The sequence below is a fragment of the Scardinius erythrophthalmus genome (genome assembly GCF_964197995.2).
Source record: "Scardinius erythrophthalmus genome assembly, chromosome: 6".
NCBI lineage: Eukaryota > Metazoa > Chordata > Actinopteri > Cypriniformes > Leuciscidae > Scardinius > Scardinius erythrophthalmus.
Window position 1 is genome coordinate 38,229,566 of NC_138226.1, and position 23,868 is coordinate 38,253,433.

A 23,868-nucleotide genomic window follows, 5' to 3' on the forward strand; every position below is an offset into this window, starting at 1 on the left:
GTATTTCAGCTCCTGTGCAATGGCATCAGCACCACTTAGTTGAGACAATAATTTAGCATCATTCAGTGTTTGTGCACATTCATGTAGTCTGTCATTCAGTTGCAGTGTCATTACCTGACGTAGGTCAGATTCAGGAGATATGTTATCACAAAAAAAGCAAACCTGATCATCTAGACTTTTCTGCATCATGGTTCTGCGATGCTTTGTTTGGCCTTCATCTGTCTCACTACATTGAGCATCGGATTGTTGCTCCTGGGCACGAAGTAACTTTGTGTTGTTGAACCAAAGTCGACAATTGTAGTGATACTTCGCTTGGTTCCTTCTCAAAGTAGCTTCTATACCACCACCTTCATCCAATCGTTCCAGGTCCAGGGTCATTGGCATTTTGTTCATCTTGTGAAAGAGTGGAATGTTGGTGGCAATCATTTTATAGCCATCATGTTGAGAAACATGATGGGTAGGTGGTGATTGGAGGGGTTCCTTTGTGTCTGTCTGACAAAGACAACATTTCATCCAATCAGTTGGCCTCTTGGCTGACATGGGATTTTCATTTGCCATTTTGGAGGTTTGTTGTCTGATTAAGGCCGAGGGGTTATCCTTTTACCACCTCAATCATAGACATAGTACACATTCAGGTATGGGATACAACTGGGTACGGGTCACCTACACCTAGCCCGATCATTCATCCAGTGCCATTTAAGTCCCGTGTGATCTGTACACCTTCCAGGTAAGCATACATGAACAAGTCATGTATTGCCCCGCTTACCCTTGGCTCGGCTCTCCCACGCTGGCACAACCTGTCAATTCGGGTGCGGTTTAGGGACACTAAACTTAGCTATACTATTACTACTAGTCAAGAACTACAGTGAAAGTAAAACTAGATTAGCTGACACTGAATCCCATGCTGAGTTCCACAGCAGTGAAGTCACCAGTGTGCCCTGGTTGTGTAATGACGTTCACTCTATTAAACAAAACCTTCCTTAACACATTAAATTGAGCTCTGAAAGAAATGGTGGCCATCTTGAAAATGGTCGCCATCTTGAATTTTTGAGTGGCACACATCTTTTTCCATGATAATGTTCCTTTAAGAATATTTGTACCAAATTTCATGATAGCATCACCATTTGAAAAAAAAAAAAAAATAAGGATTCAAGAAAAATGGCGGCCATCTTGAAAAATGGCGGCCATCTTGAAAAATTGAATTTTTGAGGGACAAGCACCGTTTTCCAAAAAAAAAACATTCTGAAGAGAGTATTTTCACAAAATGTTATGCCTACATCACTGTTTGAACGATTGACATAATGAGCATTTGACAGAAATAGCGGCCATCTTGAAAAAATGGCCGCCATGTTGAATTTTTGGATGGCCAGCGCCTTTTTCCCAAAGAGTGACCCTTAGAGAGTATCTGTGCCAAATTTCATGCTTCTATACCAATTTGAACGATTCTCTTGAAATATGCCATTAATCTGCTGCACTATAATTAAATACATGAAAAATACACATGTACTCGCACAAAACAAATTGCAATACACCACTCAGCATTTGTGTTTGGCACAATAAATGTTCTTCAACCCAGATGAAGCTTTTTATAAACTGGGTTTTTAGGAACATTAGATTAGAAATAATTCTGCCGCATAAATCCTGTCAGTGTGTGTGTGTGTGTGTGTGTGGTGCTACAGTAAGTGTATGGGCACATTGTGTTATCACAAGGTGCCGGCTGTTTGTTCTCCGCCTGTGTGTAAAAGCTCACACTGTTGTTCTGAATGCGTGTGTAATTGTGCAGCTGAATGTCTTCTCCTCTGCTATCAGAGCGCCTGCTGTTCAGACCCTCAGTCATGCCGTGTGCTAATGACAGACCCCTCGGCCCAATCTACAAGAGCTGGTCTCAGCCCAGCAGCAGTTCCAGTCGAGAGGAAAGCAGGACACTGAGATTTAGACAGACACTGGAGGAAATAAGGAAAACAAGAAAAGAAATCCAAACTGGACAGATGAGGAGAATGCATTATTTTAGAAGAATATGGGAAAAGACATTTTGCAAAACTAAATTCAGCTACTGTAATCACTACTCTTGTGAAAACAAAGTGCACTTTAGCATATTTTCTAAAAAGAGTGCCTAAATAAATCATGTGTTTCTCTGGTCGAGTCGGAGTGAGCTGGGGATCTAATAGAGTCTCATGAACGCACCGTCGTGCACAGCGGCCAAGGTCAGGATTATTGTTAAAAAAAACATTACATTTCTGTTTGGTTTCACCAAACCCTATCATATACCCCAGAACACTTTGAATAAATGACAAGTGTCACATGGGATCATTCTGTGATACTTTTGCATCTTTTTATAAAAAAGCTTGATGCTGGTCGCTATCACTGCCATTATACTGTATGGACGAGCGCAAAAAAGCAGGATTTTTTTTTTAAATTTCAACTTTTTTGGTCCAAAAAAGAAAGAACAGATATACTGCATTAGAACAACACCGTGCAGAGTGAGTAAATGATGACTTCATTTTCATTTTAGGGTGAACTAAACCTTTAAAAAGTGCACACTACTTATGTGCGAACTGAATGTATACTTGACTTTGTTAATTGCAATTAAATTAAAATGTATTATAGTTTAAATTTATATTAATTTTAGAGTACTTTTGAGCAGGACTTAAGTAAATCTTTCTATTGTCTTTGAAATATGGATACAGTTTTGTAAAAAGCATTTACGTTGAACTAAAATATACTTTAATATAATTTCCATTCAAACTTGTATGTCATGTATTTTTTAAATATGTTTGTAATGACAGAGTTGCAATTTAGGACATTTAAAATATATTAACTTTTCATGTACACTTACGTATGTGGCCTTTAATTTAATATCATATTATTTGCAAGTAGGCTACAGTTTTTGAAAAATATTCTTTTAAGATTTGATTTACACTATAAATGCACATTCAATACAATTAAGAACACTTTTTTTCACAAAGGTACAGCTACAAATGAAATAAATCCTGTTCGAAATAAAATAATAATGCCATAAGCCATGGTCGACAGGCCACTGTGCAGTCCAGAACAACAGACACAAGCCTGAAGACACATGATAAGAGTGTTTGCACTGAACACTATGGTGACGAGAGAGCAAGACAGAGCGAGGCGGCCGGTCAGATGTTCAGCTCAGACCTCCGAGAGCTTTCTGTGAGGCGTATCGGAGACTGGAGCTGTATGAGGATGTACAGGTGACATGCCGTACCTTCCTGAAGGCCTTTATGGGATTTTACAGGATCTTTTTATCCTGTGTTACTCATGTTTCATGTTCATTTATATGGAACGCTCTATGTTTGCTTGTTTCTCTGCTCTCTTTCTTTCTGTTTTCACGTATTAAGTCTCCTCTCATATCTGCAGGTGTTTGATCAAAGATTTTGAGACGCGTCCATCAGTGATGCATCTGCTGGAGCATCCGTTCATTAAACAGGCTCATGGGAAAGACACGTCTCTCCGGCATCAGCTGTCGGTCCTCATCCGCGAGCAACAAGACGTGGGCAGCAGGACCAGGACCACCAGGTACACCAACAGCACTGTGTTAGATGACCTCTCAGCTCTTCTCTGAAACCAGATCGATATGTTCAGGAGCCACAGAGAAACAGATTGCGGCACATTTAAAAAAAGGCAGAGCGTTAAACATCACCACTGGTTTTATAATAGCCTGCCAGTCATAGATTGTCGTTTTGAAACGGTTTGAGGTGTTTTTGATTCCTCTCAGGGTCAGAGCAAAGATCTGGCAGCCTTGACCATTGTGAGGAGCTTGTCTTGCATCCATCACTGTCTTCTGCAGATGCAGAGCTGTCCTAGTGGATTTATCACGAGTTAATATGAGACAGTGAGACTTGCTGTTGTGACAGTCTAGAAATATACGAATCAGACGAATCAGTTTTTTTATATTACTGTGTCATCTATCATCTGTGTGTTGAGGGCTTCCTCTTTCCAGCAGATGGCGGTGTTATCTGTGGAGGAATGAAACTCCTCAGGTTTATCCTGAGAGCCAGGAGCACCACACTGACAGCTTCTATTAAGTCAAACGGATATCTCTGATGCTGTTGTACTGTAGATGATACAGGGAAACATAATGAAAGCGTTTCCACTGGCTTCTCATCCAAAATACTCATTTAGACCCCTCAAAACCTGCAGATCTTGCCGAGGGGAGTGTGCCCTGCCTATAGTATTCCTAGTGGTTGAGTTATATTAGCTCACGTTCACCTTTAGATTTGTTTAAAAGTGTCCATTGCTGAATATCAAATATAAGTATTTAACAGTGTGTAATGTTTCTGTGTACTGTATTCAAGAGCTTTCACAAGAAAAACTGCATGATTATAGATGAGGCCTGTATTTGTTGTTTATTTGCTTTGTCAAAACAAAAAATAATTGCATTGCGACCGTTCAAAAGTTAATGTTTCTCTCATGTACACCAAGGCAGCATTTATTTGATCAAAAATACAGTAAACTGTAATATTGTGATATATTATAATTTAAAAGAATTGGTTTCTATTTGAATCTGTTTTAAAATATAATTTATTTGTCTGATCAATGCTGAATTTTCAGCATCATTACTCCAGTCTTCAGTGTCACATGATCCTTCAGAAATCATTCTGATATCTTAAAATATGTCAGTGCCATTGTTTTGTCTTAAGATGCGCACCAGTAATGTTTTGTTTTTCATTAGTAAAGTTTTTTTTAAGGCACATTAATAAAAGCAACTTAAATGTCCTAATTGAACGAAGGCCTAATCCTGGCTTAATCTAAGCCTTGTCTGTGAAACCAGGCCTAAATGTTTTTACTGTCACTTTTGATCAACTGAATGCATCCTTGCTAAATAAAAGTATTAATTACAGACAAAACTTTTCAACTCTCAGAAAAAAAGATAACTTGGACCAACTTAAAATTTGACACTCTAATTTGTTACAGCCAAATTTTGTTTTTCTCAAATTATATTTATTTATTAGGTTTGGATCAGACTTTACATTTTGATTGAATAATAATCAAAAATATTCCTTTTCCCAAAGACAAAAACATTCATACAAAGTAAAAATATTATAAAGAGCATATACTATACTTAATCAATATATTTTCTAATAGAAATATGCCAAAATTAATATATTATATTATATTATATTATATTATATTATATTATATTATATTATATTATATTATATTATATTATATTATATTATATTATATTATATTATATTATATTATATTATATTATATTATACTGTTTCACCATTAACAAAAACTAAAACTAATAATTAAAACTAAGTAGAATTCGCTTATAAAACAAAACATAATTTTAATAATTTTTAAGTCTTTTTAAAAAATGCATCATAATTTATCTTATGTTCTAAAAAAAGCTAGCTGCACATCAACTGTGTTTTTCTATGGTGAAGTGTTATTAGCTTTTATACTAACTCAAACCACGATTTGATATAAGGCCGGTATAAAAATGCACTTTAAATAAATGACACCGTCGTTTCACTTTTTTTCAGTTCAATTGTGCATTTGGGGTAATGTTGGGGTTTTGTTGCTTGGGAGATTTACTGGACAAAGATACATCTGAATCCTATTGCTAGTGTGTTAGATTAGCACTCTTAACCCTCTAACTATCTCTCTGATTCAGGGTTAAATGAGGACTCACTGTCCTGAATTAATCTAACCCTGATGAACTCAATGAGATAAAGAGGATTTGACAACGTTCCTTCATTTCCACAGTACTCTTGTTCTGGAGTGTCTATAAAGACTTGTTTTGAGAAAGTAGGGGTTAACTTGGTACGTCTGTGATTGATAGTGAATAAACAGTCACTGGGTTGCCAGATTGTATCCCCTCGTTCCCCAGGCCACGTATAATCTGCTAGCCTGATAGTGACAGTGAGAGAGACGTAATGAGATTATGAGCTTGGCTGTGCTCTCTCTGTTTAGTCACTGATGGCAAATATCAGTGAAGTGATTACAGAGCGAGGGAACACTGATACACACACAGAGACAGCGCCACACACACTCAGTCTGTCTGTTTCTCGCACACATAAAGCGCAGTGTATTGTGTCTGTACGCTGTCATATCCCCGGGGCCCGATGGGTTTTAAGAGCTGTGAAAAGAGCAGCTGCTTTCACATGATCTAAAGGTCAGAAATACAATAGAGGGTCAAACCCTGATGAAGTGCATTCATGACACACTGTAATAGCCTTTAAACCCCAGAGAATAGACCCGCATAGACCCTGAGACTGCAGACATTTTTAGTTTTTTGGTGTTTGCCAAGGTAAGCATCACAACTACTGTTCCTAATATTAAGGGTTAGGGATTTGAACACTAAGGGCCAGATTTAGTGAACAGGGCAAATTAGCGTTTAAGACACACTTTTCTTGGCCGTTAAATAATGCCGCAAATACCAGTAAATTGACGAGAGCAAACCTTAGTAAATCACCTTGCATGATTCATTTAAATCTCAAAGATTTTGCATCTGAAAGGGAAACCGCAGTCAGCCGCAAAAATAAATGTGTCCACACCTTTTCAGTACTAATTTTTCACTGCATGTTTTTGATGACAGTAGTCTTTTTAATGGCAAAAAAGGGTTTGTGCTGGTGCAAGCGGTTAGTAAATCTGCCCCTAAGTATTAACCTTTCATGTAACTAACTAGTTTTACACCATTTGTGCTATGAACGTGAATGAGACCTCAATGATGTGCCATTACATTTGATCAGACTTAATTTTTTAACCAGGCGGATGATAAAATGGGCAAAAATTCCCATAGACTTATACCGTTCAAACGTTTGTGGTCAGTGGATTTGTTTTTTCCACTTGATTCAGTTGATCAAAAGTGACAGTAAAGAAAGATTTATACTTCAAATAAATCGTGTTCTTTTGAGCTTTCTATTCATTAAAGAATCCTGAAAAACAATGCATCACATATTCAATATTGATAATAATAAAAAAGATTTCTTGAGCAGCAAATCAGCATATTAGAATGATTTCTGAAGGATTATGTTTCACTGATGCTGAACATTCAGCTTTGCATTGCAGGAAAAAAATACATTTTCAAATATATTACAATAGAAAACAGTTATTTTAGAGGGGACCTATTATGCAAAAATCACTTTTATATTGTTTTTGAACATAATAATGTGTACGCAGTGTGTATACACAACCACCCTATTGTGGTAAAAAATCCATCCACTCTGTGTGTTATTTTGCCCATGAATCTGAAACAGTGTCTCAAAATGAGCCATTAAGGCTCCGCCCACAACTGGCGATGGAATCTGCCTTATTAGCATAGCTCCTCCCCTTTAGTGAGCTCTATACACAGTCGGCCATATTTATCTCCTCGCCAGAGCATTTAACAGCAGCATTCAAGTAAGAAATGTATTCTTATTAAAGCTACTAAAGTTATTCAATCAAGACCAGTGAGTGATTTTCAGTCTTTTTGTTGTTTGGTTCATATTAACAGCATACACAGCAGTAGGTATTGTACATTACCCTGCTTTCTTTTTAATACACAAATCTAAAAAACACATGTGATTTCTTTCCCTGGTGTTTAAGTTCACGAAAATAACCGACTGTTTATGTGAACTTTGTGTGTTTTTGACATAATTTTGTGTGTATTTGATAGTTTAAGCGGAATAATACATGAAAGGGAGCTTAGTTTAATACTCACAGGACGCGTCGTCTGACAGGCAGCTTTCTGTGCATGTGATTCGAATGTGTGCACTCAGAAACCCATTTATCAAAAGTTTAGACTGATATGGCTTTAAAACACATGCAAATATTATCTTTCATGATGATGAAGAACTGCAATGTCACTTGAGTGTGACTGTGATAGAGATGATAATCAAAACCAAACAGGTGTTGTTATTTAGCAGAGTATCTGGGTGTTTCTCAATATGCATTCTTCAGCGATCTTGCGTCCTTGTGTTCTCGTTTTACGTCATCATAACCGTCGAAGTTCAGACCCAATTCTCAAGAACGCAAGTACAGAGGACGCATGAAAGAACCCGGATGTGTTCTTGATACCGAGGATGCATCGAATGCAGACTTGAGCTAGTACTCGCCTGGTGTCATTGCGGCCGGTTCCGAGTTCGTTCTTCCAAGGAAGCTTGGCAAGACCGGTCTCCACGAGAACACAAGTCCGTTCTCTGCGTTCTTGGAATTGAGAAACAGCCTCTGAGACACACCTGTAAAGGCTCCGCCCTCTTCTGGATGAGGGGGCGGGGCACAGCAGCTCTTTTGCATTTAAAGATACATGTATGAAAACAGCATGTTTTTTCTTTCACTAAAAATGGGCATTTACAACATAGTTTAATAAATGATCTGTGGGATATTTTGAGCTGAAACTTCACATTCTAGGGACACCTGAGACCGGAATTAAATATTGTAAAAACAGGCATAATAGGTCCCCTTTAAATTGTAAGAGTATCATTTCAACTTTTGAATGATAGTGTACATTGAAGGTTTCAAGTCCTGCAGAGTTTGACTCCAGCTTGTCTCGACACCTGCCTAAATGTTTCTTATATTGCCTAGAAAGAGTTTGGTTAGCTGGTTCAGGTGTGTTTAATTAATGTTGGAGCTGAACTCTGCAGGACACGACCCTCCAGGTGCAGGATTGGACACCCCTGACCTAGAACACCACAACCCAACAGAACACCCTAGAAATTGCATAGCGACACCCTGGCAACCTCCACAACAATAAAAAAAAATATTGTAAAAAATTGTTTATGATTGAATAGATCTTTGTTGTAATATTTATTGAGGCTGTAACATTGCTGTATTGTCTTTTATAGGCATGAGCGGATCAACACACGGAAAACCCTGATCATTGAGATCTGCCCTGATGATGATCTGGTGAACCTGGAGGTTTTAGATGAGGTATTTAGAGGATCTAGCTGGAATTTAAGCAAAGGCTTTCGCTTTCTTAATCGTATAGACACATTTTTACTTTTAGATCTAGAGTCAACATGAAATCAAAATGTATCGAAATCTTATTTACAGTTCCTGGACTTATTGAGCATGATCAGTGCATGTTATTTCAAAGATTAAAAATGCCTGATATCATGAAAATAAAAATAGTTTCTACCAACAAGGCGGGTTATTTGCACTTGGTGTAAATAGACACTCCATTTAATATTTGATGTTAAAATGTAATGAAATTCAATTACAAACTAATACTAAATAGTGCAGCAGATTAATGGCATATTTCAAGAGAATCGTTCAAATTGGTATAGAAGCATGAAATTTGGCACAGATACTCTCTAAGGGTCACTCTTTGGGAAAAAGGCGCTGGCCATCCAAAAATTCAACATGGCGGCCATTTTTTCAAGATGGCCGCTATTTCTGTCAAATGCTCATTATGTCAATCGTTCAAACAGTGATGTAGGCATAACATTTTGTGAAAATACTCTCTTCAGAATGTTTTTTTTTTGGAAAACGGTGCTTGTCCCTCAAAAATTTAAGATGGCAACCATTTTTCAAGATGGCCGCCATTTTTCAAGATGGCCGCCATTTTTCTTGAATCCTTAATTATTATTTTTTCAAATGGTGATGCTATCATGAAATTTGGTACAAATATTCTTAAAGGAACATTATCATGGAAAAAGATGTGTGCCACTCAAAAATTCAAGATGGCGACCATTTTCAAGATGGCCACCATTTCTGTCAGAGCTCAATTTAATGTGTTAAGGAAGGTTTTGTTTAATAGAGTGAACATCATTACACAACCAGGGCACACTGGTGACTTCACTGCTGTGGAGCTCAGCATGGGATTCAGTGTCAGCTGATCTAGTTTTACTTTCACTGTAGTTCTTGACTAGTAGTAATAGTATAGCTAAGTTTAGTGTCCCTAAACCGCACCCGAATTGACAGGTTGGGCCAGCGTGGGAGAGCCGAGCCAAGGGTAAGCGGGGCAATACATGACTTGTTCATGTATGCTTACCTGGAAGGTGTACAAATCACACGGGACTTAAATGGCACTGGATGAATGATCGGGCTAGGTGTAGCTGACCCGTACCTAGTTGTATCCCATACCTAAATGTGTACTATGTCTATGATTGAGGTGGTAAAAGGATAACCCCTCGGCCTTAATCAGACAACAAACCTCCAAAATGGCAAATGAAAATCCCATGTCAGCCAAGAGGCCAACTGATTGGATGAAATGTTGTCTTTGTCAGACAGACACAAAGGAACCCCTCCAATCACCACCTACCCATCATGTTTCTCAACATGATGGCTATAAAATGATTGCCACCAACATTCCACTCTTTCACAAGATGAACAAAATGCCAATGACCCTGGACCTGGAACGACTGGATGAAGGTGGTGGTATAGAAGCTACTTTGAAAAGGAACCAAGCGAAGTATCACTACAATTGTCGACTTCGGTTCAACAACACAAAGTTACTTCGTGCCCAGAAGCAACAATCCGATGCTCAATGTAGTGAGACAGATGAAGGCCAAACAAAGCATCGCAGAACCATGATGCAGAAAAGTCTAGATGATCAGGTTTGCTTTTTTTGTGATAACATATCTCCTGAATCTGACCTACGTCAGGTAATGACACTGCAACTGAATGACAGACTACATGAATGTGCACAAACACTGAATGATGCTAAATTATTGTCTCAACTAAGTGGTGCTGATGCCATTGCACAGGAGCTGAAATACCATCATTTGTATCTCATTCATCTTTACAACAGAGAGAAACTCCACCTCAGAAGGCTTGAGAAAGAGTCACAGAGTGAAACGATTCAACCAGCCATCTTTCTTATGGCTCTTTCTGAACTGGTCACCTATATTGTTGAAACCAGTCTTAATTCTGATGGTCCTTCCGCCTTCCCTCTCGCAGATACAGTGGGGAGAACAAGTATTTGATACACTGCTGATTTTGCAGGTTTTCCCACTTACAAAGCATGTAGAAGTCTGTAATTTTTATCATAGGTACTCTTCAACTGTGAGTGACGGAATCTAAAACAAAAATCTAGAAAATCACATTGTATGATTTTTAAGTAATTAATTTGCATTTTATTGCAAGATATAAGTATTTGATACATCAGAAAAGCAGAACTTATTTGGTACAGAAACCTTTGTTTGCAATTACAGAGATCATACATTTCCTGTAGTTCTTGACCAGGCTTGCACACACTGCAGCAGGGGTTCTGGCCCACTCCTCCATACAGACCTTCTCCAGATCCTGCAGGTGTCGGGGCTGTCGCTGGGCAATACGGACTTTCAGCTCCTCCAAAGATCTACTATTGGGTTCAAATCTGGAGACTGGCTAGGCCACTCCAGGACCTTGAGATGTTTCTTACGGAGCCACTCCTTAGTTGCCCTGGCTGTGTGTTTCGGGTCGTTGTCCTGCTGGAAGACCCAGCCACGACCCATCTTCAATGCTCTTACTAAGGGAAGGAGGTTGTTGGCCAAGATCTCACAATACATGGCCCCATCCATCCTCCCCTCAATACGATGCAGTCAGCCTGTCCCCTTTGCAGAAAAACATCCCCAAAGAATGATGTTTCCACCTCCATGCTTCACGGTTGGGATGGTGTTCTTGGGGTTGTACTCATCCTTCTTCTTCCTCCAAACACGGCGAGTGGAGTTTAGACCAAAAAGCTCTAATTTTGTCTCATGTCTCACCACATGACCTTCTCCCATTCCTCCTCTGGATCATCCAGATGGTCATTGGCAAACTTCAGACGGGCCTGGACATGCTTCGGCTTGAGCAGGGGGACCTTGCGTGCACTGCAGGATTTTAATCCATGACAGCGTAGTGTGTTACTACTAATGGTTTTCTTTGAGACTGTCGTCCCTGCTCTCTTCAGGTCATTGACCAGGTTCTGTCGTGTAGTTCTGGGGTGATCCCTCACCTTCCTCATGATCATTGATGCCCCACGAGGTGAGATTTTGCATGGTGCCCCAGATGGAGGGAGATTGACCGTCATCTTGAACTTCTTCCATTTTCTAATAATTGCGCCAACAGTTGTTGCCTTCTCACCAAGCTGCTTGCCTATTGTCCTGTAGCCCATCCCAGCCTTGAGCAGGTCCACAATTGTGTCCCTGATGTCCTTACAAAGCTCTCTGGTCTTGGCCATTGTGGAGAAGTTAGAGTCTGTTTGATTGAGTGTGTGTCCAGGTATACAGGTAACGAGTTCAAACAGGTGCCGTGAATACAGGTAATGAGTGGAGAACCGGAGGGCTTCTTAAAGAAAAACTAACAGGTCTGTGAGAGTACCTACTCATTGAGTATGCGGTTTCGGACGCAGCCTCTAACTATTTGACAGAAATGGTAGCCATCTTGAAAATGGTGGCCATCAGGAATTTTTGAGTGGCACATACCTTTTTCCAAAAGAGTGTTCCTTGAAGAGTATTTCTGCCTAATTGTATGCTTGCATCACCATTTTAACAATTTAAATAATTAAGGCGAGACACTACGGGTGAATAGGGTAAAAATAAAAAAACTAGTAGATATCACCATGAAACTTTCCCAGTTGATTACCTACATTAAGATGAGAAAAAAATGTATTAAAAGTTTTCTGTAATTTAATGTTTAAATTAGCAAATTAGGCAATATCTAATTAAATATGCGCTAATTTGTATATATTTAAAAAAACGAAATCTGAGTATTGGATAAAGCCAGATTAAACATTATTTTTTGATTGTGTTCACATATTAGATGGGGAAAAAATACAGAGGCATTTATGGATATCTACTTTTGTTATCCTGTAAATCATAATATACTGTCAATAGCCTTAAAAAAATGATTTTCGCCCTGTTTTTTGGAATAAAATGTTATATAAATCAGGCTAGGAATAATATATTTACAGATCCCTCTGTAAATGTCTTCATAATATAACTAGGTACAAGACTGGAAAGATTGGTGTATATAGGTGCTACTGAAGTGGAGATTTCAGACTTGGAGTATGAGAGAAAGGTCATTTTGAGAAAACGGGCTTTAAACATTTATCATCAGCCAATGAGATTGCGCATTCAGCCCTTTTACTTTCGCGATTGGTTGCTGATAAAAAGGAAATGACCATATCTGAATCCGACAGCATTGTACAATGAAGAGAGAGCTTTCCAGCGGTGCCTGTGAAGACAGAGAGCAGACAGAGATTGCGGATCGGCGGGAGGATTTACAACGACAACTTTTGTTGAATTTACGCGAAATCTACAGACGCAAACAGACAAAGTGTAGTAAAATAAAGATCTAAATGTGTTTTTTGGACTTTTTTCACCGCAGTCTGAAAGAAGACATGTTATTGAAGACAAATATCCAAAAATCTCAAAATTGACCAGTAAAAAAAAAAAACAATGTTTTTGCCTGCCATGTCTCACCTTAATATTCGACAGGAACAGTGGCCATCTTTAAAAATGGCGGCCATCTTGAATTTTTGAGGGACAAGCATCTTTTTCTATTAACATGTCCTTTAGAGAGTATATTTGTATCAAATTTTATGCTTGGATCACTGTTTGAATAATTGATATAATAAGCATTGAATAGCAAATTTTTCAAAATGGCCGCCATATTGAATTTTTGAGTGGCCAATGCCTTTTTCCAAAATAGTGGCCCTTAGAGAGTATCTGTGCCAAATTTCATGCTTCTATACCAAAGTGAACGATTTTTTTACTAATCTGCTGCACTATAAACTGTCTGCTCAAATTATGTGAATTCAGTGAGTCTCTGGTAGTATAAACAACAAAGAAACATTTCCATCTCCAGTATCTCTCTTTTATAGGAAACAATCATTACACATCTTCAGAAGCGGTATCAGGATCTGCAGATTTACACGTATGTTGGTGATATCCTTATAGCCCTTAACCCCTTCCAGAGCCTGAGCATCTACTCTCCACAGGTGAGATAAGCAACATCAGGCTGTGTAATAGGGCATACTTAATGTCTAATGCATACCTTTTTTGATCTAATGGGTAATTCATGTGGCATCCACTTTAAGTTGGCTTTCTGAATCAAAGCTTCCTTGTAGAGAGTTAACTAAGAGGATGTTTCCTGTCTGAAAATGTGTCTGTTCTCAGTTCTCAAAGCTCTATCATGGGATGAAACGCTCCACTAACCCCCCGCACATCTTTGCCACTGCCGATGCAGCCTATCAGAGCATGGTCACCCTCTCCAAAGACCAGGTGTGTATGCACTGTCATTTATAAAACATATCGTACATATACATGGTTCACCATAGGAAGCTTGTTTCCGCCACAGAATAAAACATTTTAAAAGATAATTGCGATTTTACATCTGAGAAATAAAGTCAGAATTGCGAGAGTTTATTTCTCACAATTCTGACTTTATAACAGCAATTGTATTTATATAATGCAATTGTGACTTTTTAGCACACAATTCTGAGATAAAAATTAATTTCTCACAAAACATTATGAGAAAAAAAGGTTGCAATTGTGAGATAAAAAGTCGCAATTATCTTTTAAAATGTTTTATTCTGTGGCGGAAACAAGTGTCCATAGTTCACTGACACAGTAGGCTGTCTTTGTTTTTTAATACTCATGTGTAATTCACTCATGGTCTCTTTTTAAACAGTTTTTTTTTTTTTTTTTTTTTTTACAGTAGTTTAATATGTTGGCTAACAATGTAATTAAAAAATATTGGGGTCAGTAAGATTTGATATGTTAAATACATTTTCAAGAAATTAATACTTTTATTTAGCAAGGATGCATAAAATTGGTCCAGAATTACAAAATATTTTTATTTCAAATACATGATGTCCTTTACAACTTTCTATTCATCAAAGAATCCTGAAAAATCCATCATGGTTTCCTCAAACATATTTAGTTTTTTTTTTTTTTTACATTGTAAATTGAGCTGCAAATCATCATATTAGAATGATTTCTGAAGGATCGTGTCACACTGAAGACTGGAGTAATGATGCTGAAAATTCAGCTTTGATCACAGGAATAAACTACATTTTATAATATATTAAAGTAGAAAACTTGTAATATTATTTCAAGATATTACAGCAGCCTTGGTGAGTATAAGAGACTTCTTTCAAAAATATATATATAAAAAAATCTTTCCAACCCCAAACTTTTGAATGGTAGCTATTGTACATGCATCAAATTTTTTTTTTTTTTTTTTTTTTTTTTACCACATCACAAGTTACAGTGTTATAACATTATGTGGTGTAAATGAGATTTTGTTCCATTTTTGGGGAATAACAAACAAACATCCTCTCATTGGTGCTGCTGGGTATGTTAATCTATCCATTTTCTAGCTCTGTACATTGTGTTTATATGTTTTCATTGTTTTTGTCTGTGAAGTGTATAATCATTAGTGGAGAAAGTGGAGCTGGTAAAACAGAGAGTGCTCACCTCATCGTCCAACATCTCACATTTCTGGGCAAGGTACTCACAACTTTGAAACCCTACCTAAATCAATTCATAAATACAACTCATATGCTTCAAAGAAATACTTCAGTAACCGATCTTTCATGCTTGAAAATGGGATTATTGATGATTTTCCCTCTAGTGATGTAATCAATATGGCTGTAAAATTAGCAGATTAAAAATCTGGGTCATGCTCTTCAAACATCATCTGTTGTTTTCTATTTCAAGGCTAATAATCGTACACTTCGAGAGAAGATTCTTCAAGTGAATCCCCTAGTGGAGGCGTTTGGTAATGCGTGCACGGCCATTAATGATAACTCAAGCCGCTTTGGAAAGTACCTGGAGATGAAGTTTACACCCACAGGGGTGGTGATGGGTGCAAAGATCTCCGAATATCTTCTGGAAAAATCCAGAGTCATCAAACAGGCTATGTGAGAGACCACTTTGCCTAGATCTTTGGCCATCAGAACGTTAAAGTCAACATTGAACACTTTTTGCAACCCTTTTTACTTCTATAATGTGAAATAATTCTGAGTGAAACATAATATTAACTTGATAAACATGTAGGGAAGGACTTGATTTTACCCATAGGGAATTGAGGGGATGGTGAAAAGTGGTCTTTGACAGGTGACATCAACCAAAATTATAGAAAGACGTTTTTCTTTGGAATTGTAATGTGTGGGGAATCATTCCCCACAAGACCGCTCATGTTGACTTTAAACTTTTTAACAATTCTTTCCCACATTTTTGCTTACATATATTATTCTTCACATCTTACATTTTCTTTTGCAGGGGTGAGAAAAACTTCCACATATTTTACTATATCTATGCTGGTCTTTACCACCAAGACAACCTCAAGAAATACAGGCTACCCAACAAAACTGCCCCCAGGTTTGTAAGAAACTCAGTGCTTAAAAAGATGTGTAATTCTGAATCTAATTAACATATCTACCATTAGGATCAGAGATTCATGTTACTTTTTTGGTCTTTCAGATACATTGATTGTTTTAATGGTAAAGTAATGCAGGACATCATCTCTAGCAAACTGTACAAGGAGCAATTTGGTGCCATTCAGGACTGTTTCCGTATCATAGGATTTACTGAGGAGGTACAGCTGAAATCCTGATTTATATTTCTTAATCATATGCAATTATGCAATAATTATTAAAGGGATTGTTCCCTAAATGAATCATGTCTCTCATGTCGTTCCAAACATGTATTCATTTATTTCTTCTGTGGAACATAAAGAAGATTTAAAAAAATGTAAATTAGTTTTTTTGTCCATAAAATGAAAGTCAATGGGGTCCAAATTTGTTTGGTTTTGGATGGGGTCCAAATTTGTTTAAAATCCTAACCTTCCTCAGAATATCTCCCTTTTATGTTCCACAGAAGAAAGGTCATACAGGCAGGGACGTCACTAGGATTGGAAGACTTAGCTCCCAGGGCAGGGGCGGCGCCAGAGAATTTTTAACGCATGTGCTGAGGCGGTGCTAGATCATTGACAGGGGGAGCTGCGCAATTATATTTATATATAGCATATATATATAGCCTATATATATATATATATATATATATATATATATATATATATATATATATATATATATATTGCCTATATATAAATATAGCCTATATATATATATATATATAGCCTATATATATATAGCCTATATATATATATATATATATATATATATATATATATATATATATATATACACACACTAACCTAAAGGATTATTAGGAACACCATACTAATACTGTGTTTGACCCCCTTTCGCCTTCAGAACTGCCTTAATTCTACGTGGCATTAATTCAACAAGGTGCTGAAAGCATTCTTTAGAAATGTTGGCCCATATTGATAGGATAGCATCTTGCAGTTGATGGAGATTTGTGGGATGCACATCCAGGGCACGAAGCTCCCGTTCCACCACATCCCAAAGATGCTCTATTGGGTTGAGATCTGGTGACTGTGGGGGCCATTTTAGTACAGTGAACTCATTGTCATGTTCAAGAAACCAATTTGAAATGATTCGAGCTTTGTGACATGGTGCAATATCCTGCTGGAAGTAGCCATCAGTTACACGTTAAGCATTTTCCTCCCATAGAAAACCATTATAAGAACGCTTCATGTGGCTTAATGCAGAATAGAATGTCCCCTTATTATGTCGAAATAACGAGATATTATGTCGAAATAACATATATTATGTCGAAATAACGACTTATTATGTCAAAATAACGACTTATTATGTCAAAATAACGACTTCTTATGTCGAAATAACGAGATATTATGTTGAATTAACGACTTAATATCTCGAAATAACAAGATAAGTTTTCTTTTTTTTTTCTTCAAAATGCGGTTCAGGGCTTCCATAGAATACAGCCTGAATATAATTGCTTCCAGAAATTATTTTTGGGGGTGCTATCGGGGTGCTTTGGTCTTTCTTGGGGGTGCTGAAGCACCTGCTAGCCCCTCCCTAGCGTCGCCCATGCCCCAGGGTATTTGTAACTTGCGTTTGCAAAATCTTTGCACTCACATCTAGAGCTACACTTATGTCAACAACCAGTCAAACCAAAATATCCCCTTTCCTTCACCTCAAGAAAACGTAGCTAAAGGTAAGCAGGTAATTAAAAACAACTTACAATTTCACTCTGTATCACGACACTTACCAATCTTCCTTTCACCATTAGCTTGTGTATCGGTGTGTGTGGGCGGTAGGGTGCATAGCGAGTTCAACTTCAGACCAAACTAGAGTAACGACGAGATGAATCCTCCAGTTACTTGCAGTGCTCCGGTCTGCAACGCTCTGAAAGCTGCCACAGTTCACACCAATGCAACGAGACAGTGCGATGAATCATCTTGATAGCACAACGACTCTTTGTACTTCTGTCCAACTTCCGACTTTTCGGCTATTTTTTGTAGCTGGATATATAGCATTTGTTGCGTCTAAATATGAATGAGGATACAGTTATTGATAAATCAAATTGTTATTGTTGTTCTTATTATCATTTAGGGGGGCTTAGGAACATTTTGGGGTAGCTTCAGCCCCCCTAAAATAGGCCTAACGACGTCCCTGCATACAGGTTTGAAATGACATAAAGAAGGATTTTATTATTTTTGGTTGAACAATCCCTTTGAGAAACAATTTTGTTAGTCAGGCTTTCTTCCATGTTTTTTGCATTCTTCAATATAAAATATTTTCTATCTTGATATACAGGAAGTGAATTCTGTGTACAAAATTCTAGCAGCCATTTTAAATACAGGAAATATTGAGTTTACATCCACCAGCTCCCAACATCAGAGCGACAAGAGTGAGGTGCCCAACTCTGAGGCCTTAGATGATGGTAAGTGCCTGATTATTTTCATGAATGTTAATTTCTAGGTTTGCATTTACGGAACCCACATTTTCCTCGTGACATAAATCTTACAAATATTGTTAGTGATAAATTGGCCGACAAAAAGCAAGAGTTACAGATCCATTCCTGATGTTCTTCTCTCTGTATGTGCTGTGGACAGCGGCCGCTCTGCTTAGCATCGGCTCTGAGGAGCTTCAGGAAGCTTTGACCTCCCACTGTGTGGTAACTCGTGGAGAAACCATCATTCGCACCAATACTGTGGACAAGGCCACTGATGTGAGAGACGCCATGTCTAAAGCCCTTTATGGACGTCTCTTCAGCTGGATTGTGAACCGCATTAATGCTCTGCTACAGCCTGACACTAACATCTGGTACGGCAAAATATTATCACCATCATCATGGTTGCATCCTTCAGTTTAATGTTAAAATATACCAAAGCCTACCATTTTACAAACTAATTTAGTAATTACTTTAGTAATTAAACCTTTAGTAATTCATTGACACAGCTTAGACCAATTTGAAATTTCATGATGGTCTTAAAGGAATAACTCACCCAAAAATGAAGATACTGTCACCACCCTTGTGAAAAATTTGTGTTGTGTTTTTCAAATCTTAAATGTATATTGTTAAAAACTGTACTTTCAGATAATATAATATTAATTATATAAAAGGCCACTTCAGTGTACTTAAAAAGAGAACACTTTCATGGCTGTTTTTAAAAGTGTACTTAAAGGAGTCCTTCAGCACTTGCAAAATGGGCTTTAAATAAAACTTGGCTGCCTATGCAGTAGAAAGGTGAAAATTGTTTTGAAATCGGTGCTACCTAACTAAAAAAAACTAATAGGTAGAAAAAAACCCATAATGCATGTTGTCACTCCCACCAGTCTGCTATGGATACCCTTGTGCTTTATTAGGATATACTTCTTAGTACGGAGCCCCTAAAGGGACATGGTGAAGGAAATAAATATGAGATGGAGGAAAAAGTATTTGTCAATGCCTTTGCGTCCTCTCGCGCAACGTTTTGTGTTCCCCGGGAAACTTTGCGTTTGCTTGCAAACAGCTCAAAAGCGAACGTAAAGTTTTTCGAGGAACGCAAAGGTTTTGCAAGCGAACGTAAAGTTTCTCGGGGGAATGCAAAGGTTTTGCGAGCGAATGTAACGTTTCTCGAGGGAACGCAGAGGTTTGTAAAGTTTTTCGAGGGAACGCAAAGGATTTGTGTGCAAACGTAAAGTTTCTCGGGGGAATGCAAAGGATTTGCGAGCAAACGTAAAGTTTCTCAGGGGAACGCAAAGGTTTTGCGAGCAAACGTAAAGTTTCTCGAGGGAACGCAAAGGATTTGCGAGCAAACGTAAAGTTTCTCAGGGGAACGCAAAGGTTTTGCGAGCAAACGTAAAGTTTCTCAAGGGAATGCAAAGGTTTTGCGAGCAAATGTAAAGTTTCTCGAGGGAACGCAGAGGTTTTCCAAGTTAACGTAAAGTTTCTCGGGGGAACGCAAAGGTTTTGCGAGCAAACGTAAAGTTTCTCGAGGAAACGCAAAGGTTTTGCGAGGAAATGTAAAGTTTATCGGGGGAACGCAAAGGTTTTGCGAGCAAACGTAAAGTTTCTCGGGGGAATGCAAAGGTTTTGCGAGCGAATGTAAAGTTTCTCGAGGGAACGCAGAGGTTTGTAAAGTTTTTCGAGGGAACGCAAAGGATTTGTGTGCAAACGTAAAGTTTCTCGGGGGAATGCAAAGGTTTTGCGAGCAAACGTAAAGTTTCTCGAGGGAACGCAAAGGATTTGCGAGCAAACGTAAAGTTTCTCAGGGGAATGCAAAGGTTTTGCGAGCAAATGTAAAGTTTCTCGAGGGAACGCAGAGGTTTTGCGAGTAAACGTAAAGTTTCTCGGGGGAATGCAAAGGTTTTGCGAGCGAACGCAAAGTTTCTCAGAGGAACGCAAATGTTTTGCGAGCAAATGCAAAGTTTCTTGGTGGAACACAAAGGTTTTGCGAGTGAATGCAAAGTTTCTCGGGGGAACACAAAGGTTTTGCGCGCGAACGTAAAGTTTCTCGAGGAAACGCAAAGGTTTTGCAAAGCGAACGCAAAGTTTCTCGGGGAACGCAAAACATTTGCTTTTGAGAAAGCAAAAACATTCACTTATTACTATTCCTCCCATCTCATATTTTTGGGCTCCATATGGTGTTGACCTGAATTGTTCCCGTGTGCAAGAATTCAAAGAGTAAACATTTAGCGGGGGTTAGTTACTTTGGCTTTCCGGTGAACGATCCAGCGCATGGTAGGCAGTGGCTAAGGCTGCAAAGTATCGTAAATATAGAGAGAACGCCGCAACGGGGAAATCTGAAAAATATCTGTATTTGCAGTCAGCATTTCAAACTGAATGACCATGAACAAAGTGTTTTATGCCAAATCGAGGGGGAAAATTTCAAAAGAAACTGCCGTTTTGTCAGTTCCGCCAGAAGTAAAATGTCTTTGCATACAGGTATGAAAGCTGTTGCCATAGTGTTTCATTTTTACCTTAATGCTGTTGGGAGTAGACAAAGTACGAAACACTTTTCAGTGCTAAAACCTACACTTACAATAACTGTTCTTTTAATTACCCTCTGTCAGACAAATATACATGAATTTCTCAGTCCAGGTAAGACAGAAAAAGATTAACCAATGTTCATTTACATATACTTCCAACATTGTAACAATACAATGCAGGCTGAAAATCGGCGAAGATACAGTACACTTTGAAGTCGGCATGAAATGGAAGTTGCGATAGTCTTTTCTTCCCTATTTTGATATATCCCAGTGAAACGGCTTCTTGAACAAGAACAAACGTAATGCCGGACTTGATTTTGTTTGTGTGCAATTGACTGGATGGTTGTATAGTTGTGATTTGCTATTGCTGTGATCTCATGTGAGTGACACATGAGTGGTCATTTAAGATGGTCACCAGCCAAACCAATCGATAAATATGTAACAACCTTTTACCTGCTGGTAGAAAAAAAGTCTTCCCAGCCTGGTTAAGACAGGCCTTTTCAGTGATGTACTATTGAGCTCATCTTTGTGGATTGACTCTTATATCTAGTTAATTTAACGATAATTTAAAGGTAATTTATAAACTTTCATCCCAGTCTCCCTCCTTGAATCTCTCCGTTACGGATGCGCTTACATGCGCAAGCATCATCTCCAGCGATGACCTCCAGTCTGACCAGCTCAGAATATTAATATCCACAGCAAAAGAAGAAAAGAGCTATAAAAAAGAGGGTTGTATAAATTTTTGATACAGAGTTACATTGAAAAAAAATAATATGCAGATGATTAAAAAGACTTCAGAGAGAGTGGAAGAGCCTTTCATTGATCCGAGTGAATCCTGTCAGACTTCAGCCACGGGCTTGTCAGAGAAACTCACGTCTTCCACCTCGATACACACAATCCAAGTTCTCCCATTTCCACTCCAATCAGCAGCGCATTCAACATTATTGCCACTAATAACCTGTTAGCGGGAGCAGAAGGTGACCTCTGGTCGCTGTCTGAGGAGTTTGGAGGAGATCGCGATTGGCTGAATGTTCAGAGACGAGTGCACCAGCTCTTTGTAAATTGAAATGACATGCTGAAGCAGACCTGTGTTTTAAAGGTCTTTGTTTCTGTGTTTTCTTGGTTGACAGGTTGTAAAATATTTAGTTGTTTGGGTCATTAGTGTGGTTAAGGCCTTAATGTGTTGTGACGGTCAGCTAATGTTTGGCTCTGTGTGTCTTTGAAGTACGGCTGAGAGTGGGATGAACGTGGGGATTTTGGACATCTTTGGTTTCGAAAACTTCAAGAAGAACTCATTTGAGCAGCTGTGTATCAACATCGCTAACGAACAGATCCAGTTCTACTTCAATCAACACATCTTTGCCCTGGAACAGGTAAGACTTTCTCTGTGCACAAAGACCTTTAAGCAGGTGAATGTTAGATTAAGTTAATCTTAAATCCACCAATATTTGTCCTTGAATACATCTGTATCAGTGTGCATAGCAAAGAAAGAAAATGGAATGAAATGTGTAATAATATTTTCTCCTCAGTAGAAACTCTATGCCTCTAGAACCATTGTTCAGTCTATACTTATGACTTATGAATTAGTCAAATCATTCTCGTTTCATATGTTGCCTCAAACGACTGTCCCTTGTAGTGTACTTAAAATCTTTGAAATATGCTTTTAAAAACTGTACTTGCAAATAATATAATGGCCACTTAAGTGCACTTGCATTTTGAATAGAAAGTCCCCCTATGGTGAAAATCAAGCTTTTAATGTTGTTTATATGTCTGTGGTGTTTTTAATATGCTTTAAGACAAACCATGTGTAAATTCATAAGTCGACACCATTGCTGAGTATTTTCTCCTTAAAACTGCAGTGAACCAAAGACAGTCTCAAAAACACGCTTTGAAATCGCTGGTGTTTCTGACGTCACAAACTACCTTGTAACCAATCAGATCAAAGTGTGATTGTCAACGAGTGGATCTCTGAGCTGGTGTGAGTGAGTGGAGGCGGGGCTCATTTGCAAATTCATAGAACCGCGTATGCTAAATTAGGCAAGGGTGTAGAGTTACATTCAAGCTATTTTAAGGCATGAAGATTTTTTTTCTCAGGGAAAAAACATTTAAATATGTCATTTTGGTGTCATTATGGAATACAATTTTTGACTACAGGGGGACTTTAACACACTTATGTACACTTTTAAAAAGTGCATTTTGTAATGTCAAATTAAAAGTTTTACTTTCATATACATTTGAAATACTTTGTTTTAATAATCTTTTTCATGACTAAATGAAGTACACTTGATGAGTTGACTAACATAATGAAGCAAATGCAAAGTACTTTATTATTTTAAGTATGTTAATCGAGTGTGTTATGCAATATTACATTTATATTTAATATATTTTCAATGTACTGCATCATTATAAATGTGTAATTACAAAATTAATACATAAAACCCAAGTTTTTATATAAATGGAATTAAAGTATATTTTAGTTTACCATAAATGCTTGTCAGTACATTCAGCAGTACACTTTCAAAGACAATGGGTGTAGTTATGAAATTACATTTAAAGATGTACTTAATAAACTTACTCAGTTGCATTTAACATTACAATTAGTTCACACACACACACACACACACACACACACACACACA

The 23,868-nt window shown here is 37.9% G+C and overlaps 1 protein-coding gene across 1 annotated transcript in view; it reads left to right on the forward strand.

Annotated features, from left to right (window-relative positions):
* The window catches only part of myo3b (myosin IIIB), a 154,554-nt gene that overhangs the window by 29,697 nt on the left and 100,989 nt on the right, over positions 1–23,868 (forward strand). The window contains exons 6-16 of the mRNA XM_081369161.1: positions 3,382–3,540; positions 8,799–8,883; positions 13,742–13,858; positions 14,037–14,141; positions 15,288–15,371; positions 15,582–15,784; positions 16,146–16,244; positions 16,347–16,461; positions 18,572–18,698; positions 18,871–19,081; positions 22,455–22,602. Coding sequence (XP_081225287.1) covers positions 3,382–3,540; positions 8,799–8,883; positions 13,742–13,858; positions 14,037–14,141; positions 15,288–15,371; positions 15,582–15,784; positions 16,146–16,244; positions 16,347–16,461; positions 18,572–18,698; positions 18,871–19,081; positions 22,455–22,602 — 1,453 coding nt within the window. The remainder of the gene's footprint in view (positions 1–3,381; positions 3,541–8,798; positions 8,884–13,741; positions 13,859–14,036; positions 14,142–15,287; positions 15,372–15,581; positions 15,785–16,145; positions 16,245–16,346; positions 16,462–18,571; positions 18,699–18,870; positions 19,082–22,454; positions 22,603–23,868) is intronic.